Here is a 13,010-nt window from a genome sequence, read left to right as displayed (position 1 = left end):
CCAACAATAGTATGTAGAACTCGGGTATGTGAATATGAACACTTCCAAAAGACATATTACTCTGCACAACTTCCTCTGAATGCAAAAGAGGTTGCCTAACGATGAATAGATGGGAGAAGACAAGAGGTATGTTGTTCATATAACACTAACAATTATAGAATTAACTTCAATACAATGGTAAATAAAGGAGTGAATTATTTTTATTCACATATTCCCTTTCTAAGTGATTGAACAATTAATCAGGCAACATTCACAAAATACTATCAAAATCCACAAGCGAAAGTTTAATAATCACACCCATACCTTACAGTAGATATTGCCTGTTTTTGAGGATTATGTCCACTTTGAGGCCTTAATGTTTCAAATATTTATTTTATTCCCCTAGTGATGATCCAGTGATGTAGCTGTCTCTGCATCACTGGATTTCAAATGTATACCATAAACAGGTCTTTTCAATTATAACTGAGTAGAAAGAAGACCCTCAATTCAAGTTTGTAGCAAGATACATTAAAAATGTTACATGCAACAACCTGCCTATCTGGGTGACAACTAGCCAAAAGAGCAATTTAGCTACAGTGGATATAAAACGTGTTCATGCACACTTGCAGGTTTTTGTGATGTAAAAAAAACGAAACCAAGATAAATCATGTCAAATCATTTTCCACCTTTTAAAACGATATAACAACTAACAATTCAAGTAAAAAACAAATAGAAACATTTTAGGGGAAAATAAATTAATTCATTAAAAAAAAGTAAGAAAAAGACTTCCAATAACATGATTGCATAAGTGTGCATAACCTTTTAAAATGGGGCATGTGGCTGTGCTGAGAATGAATCAATCAGGTTCAAACTCGTTCAAAAGTATTTATCATACACCTGTCATCAATGAAGTGATCCCAAACAAAGATCAGCTGTTTCTGTTGAATATTCTTGACATTTTGGCTTCACCTAACGGCAAAGAGCTTACAAAGCATGTATGAGATCTCACTATCGAAAGGTGTCAATCAGCAGAGCAGTGCAAAAGAATTTCCAAAACATTAGATGTACCATGGAACACCATTAAGGCCATCAACAACACGTGGGTAAAATGGGGCACCACCGTGACATTACCAAGAATAGGACGTCCCTCCACAATTGATTGAAGGACAAGATGTCTGGGCTATTGGGTAGGGTGGTTTCAGCTCCAACCAAAATCTAACACACCTGTTTTAGTTGATCAAGAACTTCTTAAGACGATGAATAGATGGTAGGTGGGCATGATTATGGTTGTAGATAAAATCTTCAAGAAGGTAGAGCTCCAGGAACAGGGTTGGTGACCACTGTTCTGAAACATATGCTTGGTGGAAAAGACAGCTTATCACCCAAAGAACACCATACCCATAGTGAAGCATGGTGGTGGTAGCATCATGCTATGTGGCTGCTTATCTTCAGCTGGGATTGGGGCTCTAGTCAAGACAGAGGGAACAATAGACTGATCCAAATACCAATCTATTTTGGCAGAAAACCTTCAGGCCTCTGTTAGACAGCTGAAGATGAAGAGAAATTTCACATTCCAACAAGATAGCAACACAATTTGCAAATCCATGTCAACAAAGGGTAGATTCAGAAGATGATGATTTTGGAATGGCCCAGTCAGATCCTGTGATCAAAACCTGTGGAATGACTTGAAGAGGGCAGTACACAGGAGTTCCCCTCACAACTGAATAGATCTGGAGCATTTTTGAATGAAGAGTGGAATAAGATTGCCAAATCAAGAGGTGCTAAGTTGATAGACTCTTACCCAAAAGGACTGAGTGCTACATTTTTTCCCCCTGCACAAAACATTTCTATTGGTTTTCACTTGAATTTTGTTGGTTGCTATAACATTAAAGGTGAGTAAAGATCCGATCTTGGTTTTCTTTTTTACTTCACAAAAACCTGCCAGTTTAATAGGGGTTTGTAGACTCTTAAATCACTGTTGACAGGTTACATTAATATAAATTGTGTATCTTTTATATCCACATATTTTTTGAGCTGCTAATCAGAGTAAGCAGAGCCTCTGAAAAGCCTCCTGTTTTTGTGGAAATAGTGATAAAGTTATTAATAGTGAATGAATGAATGCGCAAGGACCCAATACAACCCCATGTTATTGGACTTTACATTTTTCTCCTACAAGCTTCATATCTGACCGCCTGCTCCCACCCACAAGAAAGTAAAAACCACCTGCTACACCACAATTTGTTTTGTTCATACACCCAGCATGGATGCACCTCTCTAAAACACGGCTTCTCTTGTCCTGGGCCAGGTCCTGCATATTTTAGTGAGTTTTTTTTTTCTTCTTCTCCCAACACACCTGATCTAACTAATGAGCTAATTACCTGGGTGTGTTAGAGCAGGGAAAACACTAAAACGGACAGGACATTTTACAGGGGTATTCCAGGACCAGGGTTGGACTGTGTTCTCATGTAATAACCATGAGCTTAATAGGCACTTTGATGCATACACCCCTGAAATATGCAGAATTTAAACAAAACAAAACAAAAAAATCCTTTCAAAATAAAATAATTATGCCATGAATTACTCAACACGTCTCAGATGCCATTTCCACCTGTTCCAGATGTGAATAATTAGGCGCGTGCATTTTGAACATCTCTACAAGCACAGTTGCTGCATGTCATTAATACTATTCAAAAATAAATAATATTGTAAGGCGTGATATTTGCTTGTTTGAATACCATGTGCATTTTCCTTATTATTCCACCCCAGCTGTAAATAAAAAAAAATCAGCTTAAACGTTTTATAAGCAAAAGGAAACAACGTTGTCCATGTAGGAACCTAATGTCTTGTCCTCTGTTGTTACAGTTAAAAGTGACCCCCATAATGAAACGAGTGCTTACTACCGATAGAGGACTTCTTTAGTCGGCGAAGCAGTACGTTTTAATCTTCAGCTGTCACAAGTAAATTTATCTAGTTACTGCTTTACTGCGGTCTAGAGATTAGCCTGTCTGAAGCATTTCATAGAACACATTTAGGATTTTTTTTAGCATTATTGCTAGCCGTAAACAACAACAACAACAACAACATCGCGCTGTAATCGGATGACGGCGAGCATCGTGTTTCGCTGCTGTTTGGGAATAACACCTTCTGCACAGAAGGACTTTAACGTATGAAATTCAAGTGCTGATTTGAATTATGTCCACGTTGTCTTTGGATAAAGAACTGCAAGAGCGCTTGAGAGAGGCGAGTGCTATTGGAGACCTTGACGAAGTGCGGACTCTAGTCGAGAGCGGAGTGAACATCAACTCCCAAAATGAAATCAATGGATGGTAGGTTCTGTGGTTAACATCCATGTGGGGAATTTGTGTGCTGATATTGTTCATGCGATTCAACAAACAGATTTGCCACCTCCTTCCGTTAGCTTAAAGCTTGTTGCGCTGGAAATACAATCAATACGAGCTACACTCTAGGACTAGCAAGCTAGCTCACCGGCTAACTAACCCGGTTCTGTGCTTATCCATTTAACCTGGATTCCACTTCATACTTTGCTAATTTATGGAACAAAACAGTGCTTTTTTTGCCACTGACGTTGTGATATATTGGGTAGACGAGTTGTTTGTACTTGTAGTACACTTATTTTGCTTCCATAACTACAGATAAAGATCTTAACACTGCTGCCAGAATTGGTAGCTAATGCAAGCCAGGAAAAAAAAGTCGCTAGATGACGTCACAGACTAATTTACATATTCATAGTTTCCTCGTGATCATTTGCATATCAGACTTGTTATGTAAATAAGGAAGATTTTCTGGACAATTCACGTGGCATTAGAGTTTCATCAGAATATAAAAAGAATAGCTGTGTGTGTTTAGTATTAAGTGTTGATGTATTTCCAAATTAGTCAAACTTATTTACATGTTTGCTAAATACTCATTTCTAACAAGCATAGATGTTTCCACCGTGGGTGCGTAGAAAAACATAAACAAAACAACACCATACATATAAACCATCATAAACAATCACAGGCATAGAGGGGAGAAGGGAATAAAAAGAAAACATCAGGATCATACAACAAATGCCAGAGCATAAGATGGCATCACAATGGCTGATTATCTATGTGTTTAATGTTCGTATAGCCATAGGAACAAAACTCGTACCATAGCTTGTCTTTCTGCACATGGGTAGTCTATACCTGTGGCCAGAAGGAAGGGAGTTGAAATATTGATAAAGTGGGTGGTCTGGATCATTTAAAATTTTATGTGCCTTCCAGAGCGTATATGAAATCACACAGTCTGATAAATTAGGTGTGGGAATACCAATAAGTTTTCTCGCTAAATTAGTTATCTTCAAGAGGTGCAGGCAGAATGAAGTAGTGAGTAGTTGTGGAAAAGAGATGTGAAGGAAATGGTTTTGGAAGGAATAACTAGTTTTGTTTTGTTTTTTACTTGTAAATGTAGGCAAAACGAGAGTTTAAAATGAAGGCGTGGTGCACATGTAGGTCAAATAATGGTGATCAGGGATTGGGTGTTGGGAATGTCAGCTCACACAAGCACAACCGACCCTGCATCTCAATTCACCTACTATCCGTCTTAAGTAGTGTCCGAGATTAGAATTAGTGTGTCCCAAATCGTATTATATTGAAATTAGTATCCCAAAGATACCCGGATTGTCTACAATTTCCGGTAGATTTTCAAAGTGGGGATCCGTGTTCACTTTTTTCAGCCAATATTGCCCACAACTCCTTGCACGAAGGAGGAGGAGCTTTGTGACAGTTTGCTTTTCTGAATTCAAGGAGGCATTTTAGAGAGGTGTAAATGAAATGTGGAAAAATAAATCAAGGGAATGGTAAATTAAATTCTATAGTATAAATCGTATAAGGAATAATTAATGAAGAAAAGCTGAAATTCAACGATGAGTGTGTTTACAGTGACTGTGCGTAACTAGGCATCAACGTTGTCTTCTGTTACATGACGTCTTAGTATGTCTCTGTACTCAGCTTTTTTGCTACACCCTCAAAAGTATGTACTTTTACTTCAGAAAAAGAGTGCATACATTTAGTGCATAGTATAAGTAGGTGAATTGAGATGTATGATTAGTCAGATTTTACACACTGATGGTGAGTTGACCCAACTTGCTCTCTCAGTTCATGTAACCAACAGCTGTTGTGCAACCTGGAGAGCCATGTCGAGTGCAGGACAGTCGCTAACATCTGCTCAAAAAGTCGCTCTTTGTCGCTAGGCTCTTTTATTTAAAATGAAGCCACTGAAAGGGTATATAATGTCATTAAATCTAGTAACAAGATCTCTAGATTGACAACACTGGACCTTAAAGTGCACCTATTATGGTTTTTCAAATGTTACCTTTCATGTAGTGTGTTCTGTGGCTGTTTGTGAATGTAAAAAGTCTGCAAAGTTTAAAAAAATCAAAGTGCATCACAAGTGGAGTTATTGAACTGGTTCTGAACAGCTGAAATGAGTCGTTAGTAATTCCAGACTTACTTCCTGCACAAACCTACGTAGGTTTGTAACAAAAAGCCCGTCCTCTGGTCTTCATTGGCTGCTCGCTGATCACGGTAGACCAATCAAAACAGACTGGAACATCTGACCAATCAGAGCAGAGTATGAAATGAGGAGTTTAGAATGAATCCATTAGGACGGATCATTTAACTTTTCAAAACCATAATAGGTGTGCTTTAAACATCTGCTGCCGCATGCTGAATTTAAAGTGCGCCAAAACTTGTGGTAAACTTTTGTATGTTTTTCTAACCAGGACATGTTTACACTGGGCATGCAAGAGAAACCAAAAACACGTAGTGGCATATCTTCTGAACTCTGGGGCTGACAAAGAAATTCTCACTGCAAAAGATGAGTTAGCGGTTCAGTTGACCTCCAAACCCGAGATCAGAAGACTGCTTGGAGGTATGTTGTCAAATCTAAATGCCTACATTTGTGCTGGAATAGTTTTACATGAGGAGGTTTAGTAATGTAATATTTAAGGGATTTGACTGGTTATTCATATTGGACACTCGTACCACGTGTCTGTAATTTGCCGAAATTACTACATATAGCTGGAGTTGACACGTAACACGTGTCGGTGTTATGCAACAGGCATTCCACTCCAATAAATACATGGCTCAGAGGCAAGTTTTTACTTGATTTAGTTATTCCATTCCAGTGATGCAGGATTGCTGTTACAGAGGGAGCTCTTGTGTTTGACAAAATCGTATTTTATATTCCTTTCCTAAATCATAGATGTGCGAAACGAGGCTTGCATAGTATTATCTAACCAACTATTTTGTGTTATTAAGACAATCTGTTCACGTTTTTAATGGAGCTGCATATCTGTGTTAATTTTTTCCTGTAGTGGAGGAAGAGGAGGATGAGCCTGAAGGAAAGCAAACAGAGCTGCCGATTATTGCAAACTACCTATCTAACCCGCCCTTCTTGTATTGCAAGATGGATAAGAGCGATCTGAGTATAGCACGACACGTTTCTCAAAATGGCACCAGTGACCATTTGGATTCTGTAGTCTCCGAGCCGGCCACATTATCCCCCATAAAGGAGCAGCAGCAGCAGCAGCAGCAGCGTGTCTACTCGGACAGCCAAACCCAACCGGCATTGTCCTACGTCTCCATGGTAGAGTCGAGCAGCATTGTGCAAAACCAGGTGACTAATGGGACCCTGTCCATGGAGGTCTCCCCGGAGGTGCATCACAGCAACCATAATGAGTACACTCACAATCACAGCATTGCCCAGAACAGCCCTGTTTGTCCCCCGCTCCCTTCAGCAAGCGCAGGCTCTAATCCCACCATTACCCGGCAACAGTCTCTCACCCATCAGCTGAACGGCTCTCAGCCTGGGGGCTCTATGCCTGCCTTCCAGCCCTTCTTCTTCACCAGCACCTTCCCTGTAAACGTGCGGGGTATGTAGCACAGAGATGTGCAAATCCGGTAGCTCAGTAGCTGTTGTGGCATAGTGTCTTGAAACAATTTTTTTTTCTTCTTTCTCTTTCTTGCTCTTCCTCTCTTTCTCTGTCTCCCAGAGCTCGTTCTGAAGGTGCGAATCCAGAACCCACATGCCAGAGAAAATGATTTCATCGAGGTGGAGCTGGATAGACAGGAGCTGACGTACCGTGCATTGCTGCGGGTCTGCTGCCGTGAGCTGGACATTAGCGCTGAGCATGTGGAGAAAATACGCAAGCTCCCTAACACTATGCTCAGAAAGGTGCGTGCGCTTTCCTTTTTAACTTCTTTTAAGGCTTTTAAAACCCAGTTGCTTGCATTAACGGCTTCTGTTTACATGTCTGAATGTGTAGTTGATTGTGTGATCCCAATTCCATGTTTTAATATATCTGCTGCTTTTGTCAGATTACGATTTGACTGAACAGGATCTCACTGCTTGACATTTACTTCTGCTTTGGCAATGATTAGTGAATGAATTAACTGATTATACAAAAGAAACAAAGGGAGAAGTGCTGAGTCTCAATTCGCCTACTTATACTATGCACTACAAGTATGTACTCTTTTTGTGACCACATACATTTGAGTGTGTAGTAAGAGTATGCAAGTACTGGGACGTACTAACACGTCATGAAAAGGAAGAGAACGTTGTTGCCTAGTTACGCACACTGTCATTGTAAACAAATTCAATTCAATTTTATTTGTATAACGCTTTTTACAGTGGTCATTGTCTCAAAGCAGCTTTACAGAAATATATAAACACAGGATACAGATTTTAAGTGTGTGGATTAATCCCAATTGAGCAATGTGGCAAGGAAAAACTCCCTAAGATGATATGAGGAAGAAACCTTCAGAGGAACCAGACTCAGAAGGGAACCCATCCTCATCTGGGTAACAACGGATAGTGTAAAAGTAAAGGAAAGTTAATAATGTTTTTTATATAAAGTCTTTTTGTTGAACTAATCCACTGTTCAAAGGAGACCTGAGTACAAAACTGCATGTGGTAATTGCAGTCCCAGGGCCATAGTAGCAACCGTAGTCCCAGCAACCACAGAGAGAATGTCCATGTGGGAATTCGAGTTGATGAGAGCTCCATCCAGAGATAGGGCATCCGAACAGATCAGGCAGGTCCTGAGAGAAGAAAGGGCCAGGATCACTAGTATCTCCATAAAATCATGTGTGGCTTGACAGAAGGAGAGAGGGAGAGATTGTTAGGTAAGACTGTGCTTTGCGTAAAAGAAAGTCTATTCATGGTAGGCTTGAGTAAACAAATATGTTTTCAGCCTGGACTTAAACACTGAGACTGTGTCTGAGTCCTGAACACTAACTGGAAGGCTGTTCTATAACTGTGGGGCGTTGTAAGAGAAAACTCCTCCCCCTGCTGTAGCCTTCGTTATTTGAGATACCAACTAATAGCCTGCACCTTTTGATCTAAGTAGGCGTGGCGGATCATAAAAGACCAAAAGTTCGCTTATATACTGTGGCGCGAAACTAGTTGAATACTTTATAGATTAATAATAGTATTTTATAATCAATGCAAGATTTCACTGGGAGCCAATGCAGTGTTGATGAGATCGGGGTGATGTGCTCATATCTTCTGGTTCTAGTAAGGAATCTAGCAGCTGCCTTCTAGACTAACTGGAGCTTGTTTATGTTCCTACTGGAACATCCAGACAATAAGGCATTACAATAATCTAGTCTAGAGGTGACGAAAGCATGATCTAATATTTCTGCATCATGTAGTGACATCATATTAATTATCTTAGCAATATTTCTGAGATGAAAGGAGGCTGGCCTAGTAATATTATCTACATGAGCGTCATGTAAATTCCTCATTGCGTTTCAGCTATTCTTCATTCATTATACATTATATAATTTATACTATATAACTGAATTCACCTTTCCCTTGATTTATATTTCCACATTTCATTTACACCTCTTTAAAATGTGTCCTTGAATTCAGTGAAGCAAACGGTCACAAAATTCCTCCTCCACCGTGCAAGGAGCTGTGGGCAATATTTGTTGAAAAAGTGTCCACTGATCCGCACTTGGAAAACCTACCGGAAATAGTAGACCATACGGGTACCTTTGGGATACTCATTTCAAAAACTATGATTTGGGATACACTAATTCTAATCTCGGGTACTATTTAGGGCGGATAGTCGATGAATTGGGATGCAGCAAAGCACTGCACATTTTAGAGGTTGTTTAATACAGGCTGCAGCACTTTTCATTTTCTCTTCTAATGTGGTATTGTTGGAATTTACAGTCCAAACATTAGTGCTGTTTGATGTTGTTGTTGTTGTTGTTGTTGTTGTTATTATTATTATTATTATTATTATTATTATTATTATTATTATTATGCTTGTCTTGATGAGTCAGGACAAAGACGTGGCTCGACTTCAGGACTTCCAGGAACTGGAGGTGGTGTTGGAGAAGGCAGAGAGTTTGTCTATGTTCTCTGGCCCAGGAGCGCTGAACGACAGGCCCTGCTATAACATGAAGGCCTCGAGGCTCACCTACTAGCTCCTGCCTCCAGACCCAGCACAAGGTGGACTGACTCGCTGCCCCATCTGGGACTGTAGTTCAAAATGCCTAATTCATACCTATGTTATGTTTTTTTGTTTGTTTTTTTGGCCATTCTATAGATCAGATGCCATTCTTCCATTTTCCTCCTCAGTCTGTATACAATGTTAGCCATATGCCTTTTTCTCCCCAGCCTATAGTTTGCCCGTGAGGCCCTCATCCTCTTCTTCCTCCTCCTTCTCCTCCTCCACTGTAATCCTTATTCGTTTTGTCACACGTCTTTGGGTTTAAAACGTCTTTCCTGGTCATGACATCATGTTTTAGGAGCCACTGTTTTTCAGTATACAAAATTTTCTCACTCGCCTTTGGGTCGTGTATCCAAATCTGTCACCTCTCATGCTGCTGGCCTATGTGAAGTTTTCAGATCTGCCTCGCCGCTGTGTTTGCTATGAGGCCACTGTGTGGTTTTGAGCACAGCTCACAGGGACAGTTGTGACCGGTACCAGCACTTCTTATTGTCAGTTATGGTCAACATATATGCACTCCTTTCCCAATACAGGCTATTTTAATTTGCACTGGCAAAGCACACAGCAAATTTGCTTGATTGCTAACATCCTCTTTAAAGTGTGTTAGCTTTTTTTTAGTTCCACTTGGGAAACCCATTGTAGTTTGATGTACTAAAATACAGCAGCTTCAGAAACTAAAACGGAGGGGTGTTTTTCATGTTCTGTGTATGTGTGTTTGCCAGATAATCCCCAGTGCACTTGAACAAAATGGCAAGTAGGAGGTACTTTTAAAAATGCATGGGGCTTTTTCTAATTTCATTGATTTTTGAATATATCAATGGTGTGTTTTGGTGATTATTGCTGCTCCTTCAGTCACTGCAAAACTATCTATCCTCATGATCTTGTATCAAGGCCTAATAATCAATTTTCATTCTGCACTGAACAATGTAGCAACGATTGCCGTTATTTTATTTAAATCTTCATTTTTAAAGGAACGAAAGATTCAAGAACAGGGTTTAATGACTGTGAGCTTCCATGAACACTTTAGGTTTAATAGTTATAATTTGAGGGATAAAGTTACTATAATGGATATTGTTCTCTGGACCTAATTGCTGCACATGTTTTATACTTAGGAAGCAGGATTCATTTAGGAGCAGTGCCGTTAAGTTATTCAATAACGGTCTGTATTGCGGTCCCAGTTCCTGAGATAAAACGTGCAATACTTCTTTATAATTTTTGTTTAAATAAAATTTGTATATATGCCAAAAGACACAGTGCACATGTAGACCAGGGGATGTGCTTCATTTCTTTGAGTTGTTGTTTTGACAACTTTTGTTTTTGTAGATGATCAGGAAGTATGAAAGTAGGAAATTCAAAAGTAGGCATAGCTTCTGATTTATTTTTTCTTCTTCTTTTATTCACACTAATTGAAAACTCTTTTGTCTTTTGTTTTAAAAGGGTGTCTAACAATGTCCTAATATGAAAGTGTGTTCTAATATAAAATGCAGAAACTGTTCACCTTTAACTTTAGTCCCTCTACACATTGTATTGTTCTGTACTGATTGTTTAAATATATTAATTTATAAATTTGACTAGAAAGGAGGATCCAGAGCACACTACAGCTGAAATGGAGCCAAGCATTTGTCTGCCTGCCTGCCTGCTTGTCTGTCTGTCTGTCTGTCTGTCTGTATGTCTGTCTGTCTATGTATCAGTTATGTTCTGTATGCTCATAAAAATGCTGTCCATTCACAAGGTTGAGAAAGCTGCAACATTTCTGACTCATGTAAGGCATCAAAATTCTCTGTGGAAAACTCAGTGTACTAACTGGTCATGTTCGGGATGATGAATACAGTTTGACTGAACCTATGCACCCACTGTCTAATATTGTATATGTGTCCTCTGTGGATTTTCTTGTCTTTACTCAAATGAATATACAGTCCCCTCTGAAAGTATTGAAACAGAAAGGCCAGTTCTATTGTTTTTGTTATACATTGAAGACATTTGGGTTTTCCTCTTTCTCAGTTTCAGAATAGATTGCTTTTCCCCCATAGACAGCTCCCTGGTCTTCATGTTAGTTTATACTATTTAACAACCAATACCATGTTCACAGGCAAAACCTAGGGCTCAAACCAAGAGTAGACATTTAGAGCTATTAAACTGGTTTATTAGGACATGCAATCAGTCACATGTTCCTATATTTTTGATCACTTGAAGAAATAAGTGAGTTCAAACAACATGTGCAATGTTATAAGTTGTTTAACAGATCCAGATGTAAATATGAGGAAATGAAAGCTGAAATTCTGATCTATCATCTCCTATCTTTTGATCTCTGACTTCTATAATGTATAGCAAAAACAATAAAATTAGCTTTGCTATTCCAATACTTTCGGAAGGGACCATATACTTGCTCTTTAGTAGAGTGACACTTTGAGGTGCTGTACACATTTCCTGTTCTGAAAAGATGGATATTTTCATGTTCAGGTGACAAAATTTAAACTGCAAGTTATTTTTAGGTTTAGTTTGGGTGCCAGCAATCTCATAGAATATATCGTCAGTCACAGGAAACTGAAAAGCAATTTGGAAAATTCTTCTAAAAAAGAATGGACAGTTTATTTATTTCATAAAAATAAATGATTATTTATACCTATTCTTAAATACAGAGAGATATGCAATTTGTGGGGAAACTTATAGAAGCTAAGAATACCACTGAAGGTAGTCTACACTCACCGGCCATTTTAATAGGAACAGCTGCTCATTCAAGCAATTATGTAATCAGTTAATCATGTGGCAGCAGTGCAATCCATAAATCGTTCACATACAGGTCAAGAGCTTCGGTTAATGTTGGCATAATGGCTGGTTTTCCACTTGATGTTTTTTTTGTTTGTTTGTTTGTTTTTGCAGCATTCTGGGTAAACTCCCAGGAAATCAGCCATTTATTAAATATTCAAACCAGCATGTCTGGAACTGATGACCATACCATGTTAAAAATTTTCCATGTGTGATGTAAACATCAATTGATGCTCTTGACATAGATCTACATGATTTTATGCATTGTGCTGCTGACTCATGATTGGCTGACTGGATAACTGCATGAATGAACAGGGCTACAGGTATCCTGTGCTGTTAAGTGGCTGGTGAGTGTAGTTTTCCCTCTAATAGTCCACCTAGTCCAAAAGTGTGCACCTTGCCATATTTCCCTTTCTTCTTGTATTGTACACATGTTGGACCACATGTACAATATCAACTCAATCAACAGACTGAGACTAAGGTCAGAGATACAGGTATCCTGTCCTCCAAAGCTGTGGACAGTCTCCTTCCATCTCTTACATTTGGGCACATTGAGTGCATTTTTATTCCCCTTACATTCTAGCGCCATTTCTTGAGAACGCTGAGGAACTCTATCCTGCCTGCAAGCACTGTGTTGGTTTTCCTTGTTAACATCGCCAGCCTTACTGTGCTGTTTGCTGTCATTATGGAATTCCCTATGCCACATAATTAATCGCGTGAAGCTTTATTTATTAAGAATCTTAGCTATTTCTGCACTCAA

The 13,010-nt window shown here is 39.1% G+C and overlaps 1 protein-coding gene across 2 annotated transcripts; it reads left to right on the top strand.

Annotated features, from left to right (window-relative positions):
- Positions 1 to 2,765: 2,765 nt before the first annotated feature.
- On the top strand, positions 2,766 to 11,333 carry ankrd40 (ankyrin repeat domain 40). Of its 2 annotated transcripts, XM_053610358.1 has the most exons (5): positions 2,771 to 3,305; positions 5,744 to 5,892; positions 6,338 to 6,895; positions 7,016 to 7,197; positions 9,315 to 11,333. In XM_053610358.1, the coding sequence occupies exons 1-5, from the start codon at positions 3,172 to 3,174 to the stop codon at positions 9,456 to 9,458; spliced, it is 1,167 nt and encodes a 388-aa protein (XP_053466333.1). In that variant the 5' UTR covers positions 2,771 to 3,171; the 3' UTR covers positions 9,459 to 11,333. The 2 variants fall into 2 exon arrangements, with proteins under 2 accessions (XP_053466323.1, XP_053466333.1); XM_053610348.1 differs by lacking the exon at positions 9,315 to 11,333 and having other exon boundaries at positions 2,766 to 3,305; positions 7,016 to 9,291.
- The last annotated feature ends 1,677 nt before the right edge of the window (positions 11,334 to 13,010 follow it).

The sequence above is a fragment of the Ictalurus furcatus genome, chromosome 2 (assembly GCF_023375685.1).
Source record: "Ictalurus furcatus strain D&B chromosome 2, Billie_1.0, whole genome shotgun sequence".
Lineage (NCBI taxonomy): Eukaryota > Metazoa > Chordata > Actinopteri > Siluriformes > Ictaluridae > Ictalurus > Ictalurus furcatus.
Note: the sequence above shows the minus strand (reverse complement) of the source record. Positions and strands in the feature narration are given on the sequence as shown.

Bases quoted from the DNA above. Each gene is read 5' to 3' on its own strand.
- ankrd40 (XM_053610348.1), top strand. From the start codon at position 3,172: ATGTCCACGTTGTCTTTGGATAAAGAACTGCAAGAGCGCTTGAGAGAG. The intron at 3,306-5,743 runs GTAGGTTCTGTG...TTTTCTAACCAG, and splicing joins CAAAATGAAATCAATGGATG to GACATGTTTACACTGGGCAT. The intron at 6,896-7,015 runs GTATGTAGCACA...TCTGTCTCCCAG, and splicing joins CTTCCCTGTAAACGTGCGGG to AGCTCGTTCTGAAGGTGCGA.